The 18,194-nt window shown below is 32.1% G+C and overlaps 2 protein-coding genes across 3 annotated transcripts in view; both read right to left on the bottom strand.

Annotated features, from left to right (window-relative positions):
* Positions 1 to 353: 353 nt before the first annotated feature.
* LOC139425196 (uncharacterized) lies at positions 354 to 5,636 on the bottom strand. Its single transcript, XM_087154673.1, has one exon. The coding sequence runs from the start codon at positions 5,634 to 5,636 to the stop codon at positions 354 to 356; it is 5,283 nt and encodes a 1,760-aa protein (XP_087010799.1).
* Positions 5,637 to 13,309: 7,673 nt separating this feature from the next.
* The window catches only part of LOC107438854 (cytochrome P450 2A9), a 34,077-nt gene continuing 29,192 nt past the window's right edge, over positions 13,310 to 18,194 (bottom strand). For both annotated transcript variants that reach the window (XM_043046345.3, XM_087158272.1), the window contains exon 7: positions 13,310 to 13,637. In XM_043046345.3, coding sequence (XP_042902279.2) covers positions 13,465 to 13,637 — 173 coding nt within the window. In that variant the 3' untranslated portion in view covers positions 13,310 to 13,464. The remainder of the gene's footprint in view (positions 13,638 to 18,194) is intronic.

Raw genomic sequence — 18,194 nt, 5'->3', positions numbered from 1 at the left:
TTAATCTTTTAATAACAAATAATTTAGCATCAAAAACGGATTCTAAAAATTATAATTCTAAATTACAACAGAAAAGAACAACAACAAAACTATCTCCGGTTGCCACGCAACCTAAAGAGAAATATTAATACAAATAAATCTAAAGAAAATTAAAGGTGGCGCTTCTGTCAAATATACATACGTTAATGACTTAAAATCTTAAACATACTCCCACCTTGCAAAGTGATATTATAAATAGCACTTTGGAACAATCATTTAGCATTTCTTTAAAATACAAACTAACTCATGTATATTGGTCACCTTTATATGAAACTAATAAAAAATATTCAGTCATTATGTAAATAACAAAAAGTTCATAAATCTAAACGTTGTGGAATTTTTATGATTCTTCCCAATCTGCCTTTGATAGGAGAATTCACTTCCAAATTATCAGGCACATCAACGGACTTGGGAATATTATCAACTTCCAAGTTAAGTTTCTTTGAAGACTTTTCCAGAACATCCATATCGTTCTTTGCTGATAACTCTAAAGGATAAAGTCTTTGGAAAGGTCGGATCCTTTCTCCTTGAGAGGTTCTTAATCTGGCTACTCTAGGAATACTGTCCTTTCCAGGATATAGCTCCAAGACAATTCCAAGAGGCCAATCTATGCGTCGAGCATTATCTTGTCCTATTAAAACAATATCACCGATGTTTATAACATCATTCCTTCTTATTCCTTTGTGCACTAGCTGAGCAAGATATTCATTTCTAAATCTTTGTTTGAGATCTTCACGTAATTTTTGCAAAAATTTCACACGTTTCAACATAGAGGTTCGATTCACAAGGTCTAGATCGGGAGTTTCGTTGCTGTTGCTACCTTCCCCGTATATAAATGTTGCCGGAGTTAAAGGCACTAATTCAGATGGATTATCGTGAATGTAGGTCAATGGTCTGCTATTTATAACCGATTCACAGTCACATAAAATTGTAGTTAGTTCTTCATAATCCACAACAGATTTACCTAACACACGACGCAGAAGAGTCTTAAGCATTCCAACTATCCGCTCCCACCATCCACCCCACCATGCTGCTGTGGGTGGAATAAATTTCCAAATTATTTTCTGAGCGGTTGAGTACACAGCAATCTTGTCCCAATCTAAATTCTTTAAATAATTGTTTGCTCCTACAAAGTTCTTTCCATTATCCGAGTAAATGACCGATATTCTACCTCTTCTTGCGATAAATCGTCTGAATGCTTGAATAAAAGCATCTGTAGTGAGAGACTGTACTAATTCAAAGTGAACTGCTCGGTACACAGCACAGGTAAACAAAACGATCCAAGCTTTTTCATTCGATTTTAGATACAGAGGACCGGCATAGTCCACACCAGACACTTGGAAAACTTTTGTCTGAGTAACTCTTTCTCTTGGAAGGGGCGCAAACGGAACTTCTACTGGTTTAGCTTGATGACGCTTACAAGTCACACACTTGGAAATAACTTTATTTACTAACTTTTTAGCTTTAAGAATCCAGTATCGCTCTCTGAGTCTTGAGAGTAAGATGGAACGACCTGCATGCATCGCTTTTATATGCTCTTCACGGATTAATTCTAACACAACACTGTTAGCAGGTAAAAGGATTGGACATCTGAAATTCTCATTCTCATCACTATGTACAAGTTTGGTCTTTACTCTCAGAATATCACTTTTATCTCGAAAAGCTTGTATTTTGGCGAGAAATTTATCATCTTGGAAATGCGTTGTTTGCATTGACTTAAAAATCACACTTTCGGCCTTTGTTAACTCCTCACAGACTAAATGTCCCTTCAACTTATCCTGATGTGAAGCGTTGTGGACAAAACGTAGAATCCAAGCTACTACTCTTACATTTCTGCTATATGTTGAAAAGTAATTACACCATATTTCCGATACTTCAATATTTACCATGGAAATAACTACTTGTTTTCTTTTTTCCAAATTTACCTCTTCTTCATTAACGGATATTTCGTCAGCTGCTGCAGGCCATTGTGTGTGGGAAAGATATAGCCAGCTGGGGCCCTCCCACCACTTCGAATTGCCAAGTTGTTGAGCAGAGCAACCTCTACTTGGTAAGTCTGCGGGATTCATAGATCCGGGCAAATGCCTCCATGCTTTTACTGGAGTCAATTTCCTGATTTCTTGAACTCGATTTTCCACAAATACACCCCATGTGTCTTCTCTTTTAAGCCAAGCTAATACAGTTGTTGAGTCTGTCCAGAAATAAACTTTATCCGTCGGAAACTGTTTTACTATTTCAATAGACAGACGAGCTGCAATTGTGGCACCAAGAAGTTCAAGTCGAGCAATCGTTGTTTCCTTTTTCCCGCTAGGTGCGATTCTTGCTTTACTCTGTATCAGGTGAACTTGAACATTGCTTTCATCTTCTATTCTCAGGAAAACTACTGTGGAATACGCAAATTTACTGGCATCACAAAAGAAATGTAATGAAATGCTTTCGTAACCTTTGTCACAATGTAACCACCTTGGGATTTCTATGTATTTCAGATATTCAAGCTGACTTAGCCGCTTTGTAAAATCTTCTCGTGTTTTTGTGTCAACTTCATCGTCCCAACCAATTTTAGCTTTCCACAAATTTTGTAACCATAATTTTGGTCGTAGCGATACCGGGCTAGTTATCCCCATAGGATCGAAAACTCTGTGTGAGGCAGCTAGAATGCTTCTTTTGGTGATTTTTTCATGTTTTGTGTCTTTCATATCAGGAATATTAATTAACAGAGTATCACTTTGTCTATTCCACTTCATTCCCAGAATATTGGTCTCACTAGAATTGGGTTCTGATGGGTTAGTAGACTCCCACCCTCGTAAATCAAATTGTCTTTCAGCCATAATATTAGTAGCAACTTCTATGAATTGTTTCAGCTCTAATTCAGTTTTCACGCTTGTGAGGCAATTATCTACATAAAAACTGCATATTAGTTCCTGTATAATCTCCTTAGGATATTTTTCATTCCCTCTCACTGCTTCTTCTAGTTTATTATTCAAATGGTATTGAATAGTGGCTCCTAGCAAAAACGGACTACAAGAAACGCCAAACACAACTCTTCGATGACGAAAATGTTTCAGCTGTCCATCTTCTCCATACCATAAGAATCGCAAGAAATTTCTATCATTTTCATAAAGACTTATTTGCAAAAAAGCCTTACGTATATCAGCTGTTACGCCAAATTGATATCTCCGAAATTTATTTATCATTGAGGGAATTACTTCTATCAAATTTAACCCTTTTTCTACACAATCATTTAAACTAGGAACTCCTTTTCTCTTGGAAGAAGCATTGAACACGGGCCTGATTTTAGTTGTGCTGCTCTCCTTTATCACAGGTCGATGAGGTAAGTAATGACAAGGTATCTCCATGTCTTCTTTTGGAACCTCTTCAATTATTTCCTCTTTCTCCCAGTCCTTGAACACTTCTCCATAGGCATCATACAATTTGTCGGTTTTCAACTTGCGTGTTGTCATTTGCAATCTCTTTAACGCCAAATCATAATTATCTGGCAAAGGCAAATGCCCATCAAGCCATGGCAGACTAACTATAAAACGGCCATCTCCTTCAACTTTCACTGTATTTAAGAAATGTTCCATTGAGGCTTCTTGCAGTTCCTCTCTAGATTTTTGTTCTGAAGGATCTTTTATTCCTAAAGAATCTAATCTCCACAGCTCAGAAATATCCATTTCTTTTACTAAAAGTGAAGTAACCAACATTGCATTGCTTGACGATAAATCATTTTCAGGTGCTTTCCCTGTTAAAGTCCATCCCAATAGTGTCTCTATTGCTACTAATCCACTCGCCAAAACTCTTCGTTTTCCTGTCATAAGTTTTCCTATTACGTCAGCTCCAAGCAGAATTTGAACTGGTTGTGACTCATTTCCGACGTCTGACAACTTTATATTAATTTCTTCAAGCTCTTTTAACCAGGGTCCAAAGCTAACAGGTGTTATAGTATCACAAATAGATGCTTGATCTAAAGCTTCCATGTTACAAGTCAAGTTATTCTCTGGATTCCTTAATCTAATTCTATAACACGTGTGTTCAAATTTATCTGATTTATGACCACCAAACAAAGAGTGTATGAGAGTTTCTTTTCTCAAAGGAACATATTCCATCTTTTCAGCCAAATTTTTTAAAATATATGTTCTTTGTGATCCAGAATCCAAAACTGCTCTCACCACAATTTCTTTTCTATCAGATATCAGCTTTAGTTTCATAGTTTGAAGGAACACTTTCGGACCGTACGTGATGTTGGACATGTTTATTTCAGAACTTTCACTTTTCTGCCCAGATTTATCGGGTTCACGATTTTTTGCAGCTAAAGATTCACACATTAGTACCACATGTCTTTTACCGCATATGACACATTTTATAAAAGCTTTGCACTTACGAACTGGATGTCCTTGCATTAAACAGGCAAAACAACATTGACTTTCTCTTACTATGTTCTCTCTTTCAGCTAAAGTCATATTTCGAGCGGAAAAGCAATCTGAACTTTTATGTTTCCCTGAACAAAACACACACACTTTCTTCAAATCTTTTACATCTGTAGTCAATAGATTTGCTGCTGTTGGAAATCTTTTTGTTGGCAAATCTCTTGCTTTCTTTTTAAAGGGTAGGCGTTTTTCATCAGATCCCAAGCCAAAACCTGACATGGCCAAATTAATTCTTTCTTCACCTTCCGTTTCTGCCTTCAGAAAAGCCATGATGTTCGTTAATCGCTCTTTGGCGTCAACTGAAGCAACGCGGGAAGAACTTCGGTTCCAGGCTTTTAGAAACTCTTCTTGGAAACAAGATTCTACCATAGGGAATAGTATTGAAGCGCATTTCTCGGTCGTAACACCTAACGTTTCTAAAGCTCTAAGATATGACTCTAGTTTGTCATAAAGGGACGTCATAGATATCTTTTCATGCTTTTGAACGGAAACTATGAGCTTCAACAATTCCCTAACATAAACTTCGACCAAAAGGTCATCCTTGCCAAATCGGGCTTTGAGGCTATCTACTGCTTTGGTATAGTTTGCAGCTGTTGGAGGAAAGCTTTCTACAACTTCTCTAGCTCTAGATCCAACAGTTGTAGCCTGAATCAGGTATTGAAATTTGTTTTCAGGGGCAATATCTGTATCATTATTAATTTGTTCAAATTGTCCCCAAAATGGTAGCCAATCTTTTAAATCTCCACTAAATTGCCTAAGTTCTAATTTTGGCAAATTAAACTGCTTTCTGGCACTGGCACTAATAATATTTGGCGGAGACTCACCGGTTCTTTGCGATGTAGCTTGAATTCTCGCCAACTCCAGTTCATGTTTTCTTATACTTTCTCTCTCTTCATATTCTCTTTGTTTCTCTTCATATTCTCTTCGTTTCTCTGTTTCTTCATATTCTCTTTGTCTCTCTTTTTCTTCATATTCCTCCTTTTGTCGTCGATCATTGACAGTAGCTACCAATACACTTGTTACAAAATCTGGATCAGCTAAATATTCTTTACTTTTCAAAATGATCGTTTTCAGATCCGCTACAGTAGCTTTTTGAGGTAATACTTCTCCAATTTCTTGGGCAACAATAATAAGATCCTCCTTTTTAAATCCTTTTGATGCTAAAAACATTTTTCAAATCAGAAGTAGCGTATCAACCGTCCTGTCGCGGACGCCACAAAATGTCGCTAATAAGTTAAAATAAATAATGCGGACGCCTTTTAAATAAAATCAATCAAATGAACTACAAGTTCTACAGATGAATGACAACAATTATAAAACTTTAATCTTTTAATAACAAATAATTTAGCATCAAAAACGGATTCTAAAAATTATAATTCTAAATTACAACAGAAAAGAACAACAACAAAACTATCTCCGGTTGCCACGCAACCTAAAGAGAAATATTAATACAAATAAATCTAAAGAAAATTAAAGGTGGCGCTTCTGTCAAATATACATACGTTAATGACTTAAAATCTTAAACAAGTAGTATTAAACCCAAAATTGGGTCAGTTGTTCAACGACGATTACAAAATATATATAAAATAAAATGGTTGTCATAAGAATTCTGAATGTTAAAGTTTCTACAATTATAATCATGTTAATTCAAGATTTTTTTTTAGACCTTTGGGAAATGATCGATAGTTTATCGAGGTTCAAAACTAAACGAGAAAAAGGGAGAAGGTTGCGTATCTTAATTTTATTCCTCAAAAATCAAAGAATTTCCAGCATTCTCAACAAAAAAAAGATGTTTTGAAATTTTTGGTAATATGTTTGGTTTAACATAAAATTGGAGTTAATTTTGGGTTTTGAATTTGGTTTTACATAAATTTTTTTCCCTAGAAATTAGGTCTATAACGACGAACTTCATTTCAGTTATTTTTTACTTGAGGATGATTTATAAATTCTTAATGGATTTTTCACACCCCGAAGTTTAAAAAATATTTAAAACTTTTTTGAAACCGTGATAATCTGCTTTAAAATAGAAAAAAATTAAAAAAAAAAAAGGTTGTGGATATGATATGATATGAATCAGAAGTAATGTAGGAGTGTTCTTCGTTTAAACTGGACACATTGCTGTTAAAGTATTGTAACAGCAGTTAGGACCTGATTTCGAAATGTGGGGGCTAAAGACACCAAACACTCGGTGGCTCCATTCGTTGAAACTTTAAACCAAATTTCCTTGTTGATAGTTAATAAAATATCTTTAAGTTAATAATGACATGAATAAATTATGATATATTAATAAATCTGAGCTCATATTTATTTCAGTTCTTTTAACTCATAATACCATAGAAAATTCTTAAGGAAAAATACGCAAAAAGATTAGTTGTGACATTTAGGGGGCCTCAGAAATAAGGGAGCCTTAGGCTTTGCCTCTCAGGCCTTATGATAGATCGAGCACTAACAATAATTTAAAATTTAAGCAGCAGGTAATTTCTGCAATAGGAATACTTTTTCTTTATGGAATATTTTGTAATAACTATGCTTAATCTATATTTTTTGAACTCTTGTCCGACATTTGAACAATATACACATTATGAGTAACAGATTACACAGGCTTGCGATGAAAAAAATACAAGGGGACTGATATAGCTGAAATGCATGTATTTTTTGGTGCTGAAATGAAGAAAAAAAACAATAAAACATTTCCATCATGTCACATTTTCTTGAAAAATTCAATTTCACTGGAATTTTTATGAACATTTACTATAAAAAAATTTCATTTTTGAATTTCTTCCCTTCTTGCCTGACCAGCATTCTTTGTTGGTTAAATCAATAAAAGTATCCCTCAATGACATCTTCCTGTCACAGTCCTTCTCTCTGTCACACTATCGCTCAACCAATAGCGTCGCGGGAATTGATTCGCTGACCTCTCAGGAACTCTAGCAAGCAGAAATCCGCGAACTCTTGAAGGATAAAGATTTTGAGACTAACATGATATTAACTAAAAAAGAAACTTGGGTTGTCTTCAAAGATGTCGGCAGTAAATTTTTGGGTAACTACAAAGATCCTGAATGTATAGCAATCGTAATGAAAATGCTGGACAAATTTAAAACTTTGGATTGCTCCATGAGTGTCAATATGCATTTCCTTCTTTCGCGTGTGCACTTTTTTCCCGAAAATGTAGGAACAATCAGCGAAGAACAAGGTGAAAGGTTCCATCAAATATATCAGAGATATGGAGCGTAAATATCAAAGAAGATGGGACAAGAACATGCTCGTCTACTACTATCAGATGCTAACTCGAGATAGGCATGATATTAAGCATAAAAGAAGATCATTGAAAATAAATTTCAGAGGAAAACGAGTATGCACTTATGTAGAAACTTATTTGTTTTGTTTTTTGTTTCAAACTTTCATGTACACATACACAATATTTGCTATTCTTGGTCAATCGTCAATTCGAAAGTTATCTTAATAAAGCAAATTAAAATGGTATGGTGATTTTCTTCTAGAAACTGACGTAGAAAGCTTAAACTCAAGGAAATTATCGTCTCTCTCTCGACTAGAGGTGACTTGTGCGATCTGGAAAAAGTATTCTTCATTCATTTTAACCTATAAAAAATTATCCGGTCTCTTAAAAATTAGTTTACTTTCACAAGATTCAATTTCACATAGATCTAAGTGAATAAAGACGACAGTTACCGGATAGTACAGGCACAATTGTTTGAGAGTATTTCTTTCCAAATAAGATTTCAGTAAAACGATCGGAATCGAATTTACGAAAAGTCCTGACGGGATGGTGGAAAATGAAGGTCCTTTTCGGAATCAGCACATCAAATAACATATAAATCAACTGTACTGTTATCTTTTACAACTTTTATTATGCTTTAATCAATAAACTACTTTTGATAACAGTTACCCAGGTTCAACCAAGAAAATCAACAAAGGAATTATTTGAAACACTTAACATTTTCAACCAACTTTATTAAAATTCAAATTTTTAAACAAAAACACACTCCAAACATTTCCAAATGCTATCAATCAAACATTTCCAAATTATACTTTATTTCTAGTTTAATATTTATCAACACCAAATTATATTTTTAATGAAAATGCAATTAAAAATCTATGGTTCAACATGCTATTACTTCAAATCTAGTAAAACAATTAAAAAAGCACACTTATCTTAAAATCTACCAAACTCAATTATAAATATAGAACACACTATTCTCTGAATATCGTGAACAGGATTAGAAATAAAAGGCTTATCCTCAAATATATATCTTAAAATTTAGTAGAAGCAATTAAAAGTCAGAGTAGATTATTTTTCCAAAACAGTACTAAAATCGAACTTGGAGTTTATAAATTCAAATCAAAATACAGGCCAAATCCCTGGAACGCCCACTGGTATTGCCGTCAGACTCGTGGATCCGGTCAACATTCCATTCTCTGATAGACAGCACTCCAACACTTCAAGCTACTCTGGGCTTTTCTATAGGGAGACAGTTAGCACTTGGGGGACAACAGACTTTCAGCACTGAGACGCTCGGGACAGGAAAACAGATACGAACATAGCGGCTCCGGAACTCAACTCGTCACTTTCAGTTTTCAACTTAGCGGCTTCAGCTTAACTTTGCTCAAGACTCCTGCTCAATATACTCAGGGGCTTCGACCTAGCCATTCCTCCAGCGACTCCGGCTTTAATTCATCATTCCCTCAGCGGTATCGTCTTAGTTCATCCGCCCTCTCGTAGTACTGCTGCTTCATCCACTCTTCAAGTCATTTTTATCTCTCCTCTCAGCCAGGCGAAAGGATCCAGGCTGACAGGTTTACTACCTCAAGAGTCATCCCGCATCCAGTGGACGTCAGAACAAAAAAAAAGATCCATTATAAAAAATAGTCACAAACCCTTCTTTAAATGTATTGAGAAGTATTAAATGTAATGACCTATGTATTAATATATGTATTAAATGTAATGACCTATTACCTTCCAGTTCATGTAACCAAATATTTACACACTCAAGTATAAACTACTCCGCCACACTTTGAAGAACATCTGACATTCCACCAAAACACTTATAAAACAATTTGAAACAAGAAAAATTTAGTTTAACCCCCCTCTAAACAAAAAATTAATTTCTTACTACCCGTCCATTTACTCGTGGTATTAAGTTGTAACGAGATTGCGGAGAAGGTATGAATTGACCTGTCTCATAAAGTAGACCTCCTGGAGTAGGCGTCTCTACTCTTTCCCTACTTATACTGTCACTGATTTGGTCGCTGAACCCACTATCTCTGGATCGCAACATTTCCAATCTCTGTTCAGCCTTCGTTGCATTTTCCACATGAACAACCCGAGTATAGTCAAAATTTTTGGTATGTTGAATTTTTAAAGTGACAGGGGATATGACTTCAATCACTTTCAAAGGACCCTCATTAAATTTAGAAAATTTCTTGCACTGGTTTTTCTTTAACACAGGGTCGAACCAGTATACCCTATCACCTATCTGGAAAATATGTTGTTTGATGTTTTTGTCTCTACGAGCCTTTCTATTTTCCGCAGAATTTTCTAGATTTTCCCTCGCTGAGGCATAAGTACTATGTAATTTACCAAGTAAATCTTTGGCAAAGTCCTCAGCACCTGCATAAGAGAAAGGTTTATGGTTCTCAAGAAATTCCAGCGGTAAAGTTAATTCCCTACCATATGTTAAAAGTGCCGGAGAAAAGTCAGCTTACTCCTGAATAGCTGTTCGGTATGCTAGTAATGCAAATGGTAGTTGCGTATCCCAGTCATCATGTGTAGAATTAACTACATGACATGAAAAATTTGCGATGGTTTTATGCTTGATTTCTATAGCACCATTACTTTGGGGGCGATAAGGGATAATATTAATTTTTTCTATTCCCAAAGATTTATAAATTATTTTCATACAATCACTTATCACGTTAGATCCTCTGTCTGTAATTAAAGTTTTTGGAGAGCCAAAACGAGATATAAAATTTAAAAGTACTATGACAATATCCTTACTGTTGACCGACGAGGCAGGGATAGCTTCTAGCCACTTTGTAAAGTGATCAACAATTGTGACCAAACACCTATTTCCATCCTGAGTTAAAGGGAGTGGTCCTACCACATCACATGCTATTTTCTCAAAAGGGCCATAAGGAGGTGGCACTCTCTGCAAAGGGGCTAATCGCGGGCTGATGAGCCCTTCTTTGTAAACAGCTATTACACGACTTAATGAAGTTCACAATATGGGAAGACATTTTGGGCCAAAAATAATTTTTCTTTATCTTTTTTAAAGTTTTACTAATTCCAGGATGGCAAACCAATGGAGAATTGTGATACAAGTTTAAGATGTCTTTCACTAAATTTAGTGGAATAACTACTTTTTCACTCTCAGCAATTTGGCTTTTCTTACACCTTAATACTTTATCTTTAATAGAAAAATGAAAGTTAGATGGCACTGGTTCATTTTTGCCGAAAGCCTCAACAATTTCTTTGCAAAAAGGACCTTTCTCCTGCTCTTCAATTAATTTTGTCAAGGAACAAATTGCTTCATTACAATCCACTTCATTAAATAAAATTTTGTTATTGATAGTTTCTGCTTCCCCAATATTTCTACTCAGAAAGTCTGCAATACAATTAATCGTTCCCGGTATATATTTTACCTCAAACTGGAATTGTAGAATTGACCACCGCGTAATTCTACAAAAAGAATCCTTCAACTTCAAGTTATTAGCTATGGGGGAATGATCAGTGTAAATATAAAATTTCCTTCCCAGCAAATAGTGTCTAAAGTAATTAGTGAAATACACTATTGCTAAGGTTTCCCGTTCGGTTACCGAATACCTAGTCTCTGGTTGTTTCAGTTTTCTCCTTCCAAAAGCTATAGGGCGAGGAAAACCCTCATCATCCAGTTGAGCTAACACTGATCCGATAGCATGATTACTGGCATCAGTATATAAGAGAAAAGATTTTGACATGTTGGGTAAAACTAAAACAGGTTTAGAAATTAAGAATTCTTTTAAATTTAAAAATTCATTTCTGCCTGGTTGTCCCATTCAAATTTGCCATTTTCAGTTAAGGCCGTCAGCCGAAGTGATTTTTGACCAATGTTAGGAATAAATTACACAACAAGTTTTCACAATTAGTTTATTACACAGCAATAACTTCTCTTCTTCAAAACTATCAATTTTTCAAAAACTTTCAATTTCACAGGCTTGTGTTATTATATATACCAGGAAGAAAAAAATACTAGCGAAATCTGTTGGACTATTGTTAGTGATGCAAAGCATTAAAACCAAATTGATTTCCTGGTGAAACTTGGAGATATTTCAATGGTTTCAATAAATCACATTCCAGTCCTTCCTTTTTTTCTCCGGCCATAAGACAGGTTTTAATATATTTTGCCTCACGTTCTACACAAGCGATTTATTTGATTGCGATAACGTTTTCATTTTTTTCCCATCACCTAAATATTAACTTTTAAGATTTAAAACTTCAAAAAGTTTTAGGCGAGTTTAAAACTAATCGATGAAGTTTCATAAAGTTTTTGTTTCAATCCATTTTGTTTGAAACTCATTGTATCTTTTCGCGAATGTTTTTCCCCCCGAGGATTACGGGTTGTCTCTCTCTCTCCTATAGAGATACTAATAATTTTAAAAATTTTAAGCTTTCAGACCGTTTTATCATCAAGATTATTCGCTCATAATGTTTTGTAATACAATTGTAACTTATATAAGTTTTTTTTAAAGGAATTCACATGTTAGTATACATCATGAATAAAATAATGCGTTTAATAATGAAAAAATATTCCGCTTAATTAATGAAGAGATAAAAATAATGTGCTTAAAATAATTACAAATTTGTTAATCATTTATTTTGCAGTTTTTGGAAGGATTTCTATGAATGCTTTGTTCTTGCACACAAACTGCACAAGGCACCCCCCCCCCCCCCCCAAAAAAAATAATGCAATTGGTGGTGGTGGTGCAGTCGGCTTCGTAAATGCTCTGAGTTTGTTGCACTCGATTTTTTCATAGGAAGAATAAAAAGAACCTCGAATATTTCTGTATTTTAAACTTTAGTTATATTAACGCTTTACCAATTGGCAGCCTATAGGTCAATTAACGAATGAATTCAACTTAGAATTAATATCACGAAGAAAAAATTAATTTATGAAACCTAATTATTATATAATAGAAAGCTGTAAATTCTTTGTGAGCATACAAAAAGCACATATACTTCCGCGCGACAGTCGAACAGAAAGAGAGAAATTAACACCAGAGAATTCGTGCAGTTGCTATTGGTCAGATAAGTGTAAAATCTATTCCAATATAATTTAACCACTGATCAGTCATAATTGTAGATTTCGTAAACAATAGAATCAGTATTCCAATGCAGTTACTGCAGTAACTCTATAAGATTTCGGACAAGTTATTTTTATATGTCAGAGCAAGCCCTTAATTATGAAATAACAAAAATCACTTAAATGGAAATTTTATATTCAGAATGAGCTGATGTGACTTGAGTGGACAGTAATTTCGGCATTGTTGAAATTGAATTTATGCCCCCAATTGAATTTACCATCACAACAATGTGTAGCAATTGATAATGAATCGCGTATTCTTGATAACGGACATCTTCTTCTTTAACTTTAAATTGCAATTTAATCAAGTAATGAACGAATTTATTTACCGATTCTTATGAAAAGGCGAGACTTTAGAAGGAATAGAAGCAAATTTTCCGAAAATAAAAATTTTAATATTAATTATACAATAAATCTTTTCAGTGCCATTAAACTTCAAAAAGAGGAAAACAAAATGTTTATTCAAAATAAAGAAGAAACTCTAAATGGAAAAAAAATCGTTTTAATGGACAAACAGCAAGAAATTAAAAAAAAAAATCGTTATTTACAAATAAAAGACAAAGCGTCTAGCATAAATGTATAAGGAAATGAGGTAATTATCGTATCAAAAGTCCTTTTAATATTCTTCTGTTGTAAAAAGCTTATGAAATTCTGGGATGAGCACAAATTTCGACTTTATCGAAATAAAAGAACAAGCTTGTTCCATCCTCCTTTTTCGTTGGAGCTTTGGTCAAACGAAAGTTCTTCAAGATGGTTGTTAGGAAGAGAAATGTTTGAATCATTGAATAGCCTTCTCCCATACAAGCTCGCTTTCCTAAAACGAGAACTATATTAATTAAACACATAGAATGAAAAAAACATTTTTTTGGAGGGGAACACAAGGTTCTTTTAAGAAAATACTTCGGATAGTCATATATATGGGTCGTTCTCACGAAAACTGTCATTTTTCAGTTCATAAAATCCCAAAAAAGTAAAGTGAATAAAAAGCTCTGAAACTTTCTATATTAATAGAAATATGTAATGGCATTATAAAGAAAGTATATATTCTATAAATTATACTCAATATTTAAATTAATTAATTTTTTAAATAATTAATTTATAATAATTAATTAATTAATTTAATAAATAAATTAATTAGTTTAATAAATTAATTCATTAATTTTTTAATTTATCTTTCAAATTAATTAATAAGTAAATTAATTATTTTCACTATTTAAAAAGTGAGGGACTGACACTAATAGTGAGGGAATGATATTTTATTTTAATACATGTTTTTATCTAAGTTACATCTACCTAAAGTTTGAAAATGATAACATACTAAGTATATCTAATATTTATTATAATTTAGTCTTATATATTTACTAGGTTTTACAGGTTTGGGAAATAAAATTGGCTGGCACGATTGAACAAAAAAAAATTTAATAATATACTCATCTTGAATCATTCCCTCACTTTATACACTAGTGAGGGAATGACGAATTCAATAAAATTTAAAAATAACAGTTAGGCCTAATTAATTTCTGAAGTCAATCACATACAATTATATTCATACAAAAAAGCAACATATAATTATCCACTTTCTCGATGAAGTTGTATTTTATTTTACTCTAAAAAACGACATGAGGGAATGACAAATGTAAAAAATTTTACCTGGTTTGATTCATTCAAATTTATTCCACAGCAAAGCTTCTTTAAGTTGAAGATGGAAACATACTGCAATTTTGTTCTATGATGCCAGTTGTTAACTTCTGAAGTTTTTATTAAAATATTTTTATTCTAAGATGATTGCAGGTGATAAGAACATTGTTGTGAGGGAATGACGCGAAACACTGGGGACAAAGTTTAAAAGAGTACTGTGTTAATATTTTTATCAGAAATTAAATTTAAAATTTATTTTCTGAATTCTATATTTCAATATTCTCAAATAAAAAACACAAATTTGTAAAAAAACAATTTTTATTTCCGAAACAATTTTTTTCTTTTTTTAAATCAGCAGTGGGGACAAGTGAGGGAATGACATATTGGTATATTTTTATTACCTAAAATTAATAAAAAATAAAAATTGATAATTTTATTTTTATTCTTTTGTTAGCTTGCATTCTGAAGGACACTTTCCCTGGAAATTTTTTTTTCGTAAGTTGTAAAACAAACACAAAATATACTGGGGACATGAAAATGACTGTTTTTGTGAGAATGACCCATATATAATTCGAATAAATACTAAATTTAAAGGTAAGGATAATCGTTGATTAATCTGTCAATCACTCATTAGTGCTAATTCTTTTTTAAATTCCCCTCTTTGAAAGGCTACTAACTATATTTATAAAATTAAATGTTTAACTTGCGATGAAATATATATTACCCAAACCTCCCAACCTTTTCACAAAATAATTAATTTACATACCTTTTCACAATTTAATCATTAACAAATAAATATAACTCTAATAATAATAACAATATGCTTGAAATTAAACATTTTTCAAAACACGGGTTCAATAACATTTCAATAGAAGTTTTGGATATCTATAAAAACCCTAAAAAATGTCTTAAAGCTGAGGATAAATATATGATTATTAATGAGTCTATTTATAAATGCAATCTGAACAGCAATTTCAGTTTTAAATCTTCTAATAATAATGAGTGTATTTATAATCATTTTAAACTTCTTAAAAATTACAATAATAATAAGAGGGAAAAGAGGCAATAACAAAAATAAAATTAAATATAACTTAAAAGATTTTGCTAATGAATGCATTAATTGTTATGGATCAACCTAACGCAATTAAATCTATTAAGACTAAGATTTTGGGGATTAAGCTTAATTTTCATAACAAACTTGTAAATTTTTGAAATTAGATTAAATAAAAATTAATTCAAAACAGGATATTTCAAATTTTTTAAACTTAGTTGAAGACCTAGCTAGATATAGACTTAAAAATAATTATAAGAGCAAAAATATACCCAAACCAGACTATTTAGTTATAAATTTTACTAATAAAATTTTTAATAATCTTAACTTAAATACAATTCTTAGTAAAAATAAACACCGTTTTCCTATTTAACTAAATTGTAAACCCACTTTTAGATACACAAAATGCTTAAAAAATTTAATTTGCAGTTATAGGGATTTAGCTGCAGATAATTTGAACTATCTTTGTGATGAATATAAAGATTTTTTTTTGTTGATACATTCCACAATCATGTTGTTACCGGAGATTTAGATATTATTGATAATATTAAACAATTTATGTCTTCAGGTTCTAAATTTAGACCGTCTTTTCCAACTTCTAAGAATAAGGTAATTTATATTTTTATTAATAATCTTGATTGTTCGCTTTATTCTGAAATTATCTTACTTGGTTTATTTTAAAATCTGTTCTTGGTTTATTTCAAAATTATCTTACACACATGATTTCCCAATTAAAGGTTTTTTTGAATGGAGAGAAAATATCATTAAAACTTTAAAATTAATCTAAAAAGCAACAAATTAGTTTTTCATTAAGATTTAAATTTTAACTCTATACTAAAACAAGATATTGCAAAAATTCAAAATAAATTTTGTATTACCACCGTTGATAAAGCTAGTAATATTTTTGCTATTGTTTGAAAATTTTTTTATAAACAACATTTTTCTTATGAACTTAACAGGAATATAACATACAAAAAACTCAACACCAACAGTGATATTATTATTAATAAAACTAATGCTACGTATAACAGACTCAAAATTAAATCAAATAATATTAATGAATTTCCTTTTCTTTTTGCTAATCGAAAAGTCCATAAAACCCAAACCAAATTCAGGTTTATTGCTAGTGGCGTAAATAGTAACATGAAAAAATCGGGATTTACTTAGAAAATATTCTTAAAAAATTATACAATAAAATTACTATGCATACTAAACATAATAATCACCTAAATTAGAATATTAAAAATAGTATTACAGGTTTTAAATACACTAAAAACTTCAAATAATGTTTATTATCTACACTGGTTTTGATTTCGAAAACTTGACTTCCTTTCGAACTAATAAAATTCTTGATGACCTTCTTCAAATTCATAGCATGTTTTATCTCAGTGATATTATTGATGAAGAGAACAAGAAATTTCTAGTTCATATTAACCTTAACAACAATTATATACTATTTAATGACTGCCTTTTTCAACAAATGAATGGTATCCATATGGGAAATAATTTTAGCGCTAATATTTGCAATATTTTCCTTTTTCTACAAGAATACAGATTTGTGAAATCATATGTTAATCTTCCTATTTATTCCTTCTTTCTCAGATTTATTGATGATCTTTTAGTTATTAATTTCAAAGATTTGATATTTTAGCTAAACAAATATATCCGAGAGAATTAACCTTTATATCTAATAACATAAAGAGTGTGCGTCTGTATACCGGATTCCGGGAAAACGGTAGACTCTAAGATTCCGAAATTTAAACGAATACTACTATACTAAATGAATACTACTGGAATGAATACTACTGCAAACATTTCACGAAGCCCGATTTTCGATTTTTAAATTCAGAGACATTTTAGCAATGGAATTTTCTACAGTTAATCTTTATTTTGATAGGATGAACTATTAAAAAAGTATTTTGCTTAATCTAATAATGTAAAGTAGCCGAGAAAAACAACAAATAATAATGAATAAACAAGAAACATTAGAATCATTGTAACTTAATTATTTGTGTAGGCATTTGTATGAGTTTTTTGCACGATTTTCATGTGGTGTTCAGTACTGATTAATTGATTTTCAATCCGTACGAAGAACGGGTATTCAGCTAGTTCTTATTAAAACTAATAGTAGTAATTCTTTAGCAAATTTTTCAGATTTAACTCTTAATGGAGAAAGCAAAATTACACTTAAACTTTTTGACAAAAGAAATGATTTTAACTTTCAAATTAAAAAGAGCATTGATTTTAATTCTAATTAGTCAATAAGGTTTTTTCCAATCAGATTCATAGGTTTTACAGAAATAATTCAAACAAATAAGAGTTTCTAAGAGAAACTGCCAAATATAAGACATATTTAATTAATAGCCATTTTCCTAGCTATGCGAAGATAGCCCCCGAAAATGAGGAAATTCAAAAATTCAAACTGCATTCGTTTGACCATTTTTTGACCACAAATGACCACCCTTTAAATTTTTTTGACCACCCTTATTTTGGACATAATCCTGAAAATTAAATTCGGGGGCTAACTTCGCATTTTCACGCCAAATGAATAAAAATCAAATTTTTATATTGTATTCGTTTGACCACTTTTTGACCACAAATGACCACCCTTTAATTTTTTTTGACCACCCTTATTTTGGACACAATCCCAAAAATTAAATTCGGAGGCTAACTTCCAATTTT

Source organism: Parasteatoda tepidariorum, chromosome 1, assembly GCF_982258835.1.
Source record: "Parasteatoda tepidariorum strain Cologne lab strain chromosome 1, Ptep-v5.0, whole genome shotgun sequence".
NCBI classification, from domain to species: domain Eukaryota; kingdom Metazoa; phylum Arthropoda; class Arachnida; order Araneae; family Theridiidae; genus Parasteatoda; species Parasteatoda tepidariorum.
The sequence above is the reverse complement of the archived record's forward strand: the minus strand, read 5'-3'. Positions and strand labels throughout refer to the sequence as shown.

Coding starts and splice junctions, on each gene's coding strand:
- LOC139425196 (XM_087154673.1), bottom strand. CDS start 5,636: ATGTTTTTAGCATCAAAAGGATTTAAAAAGGAGGATCTTATTATTGTT.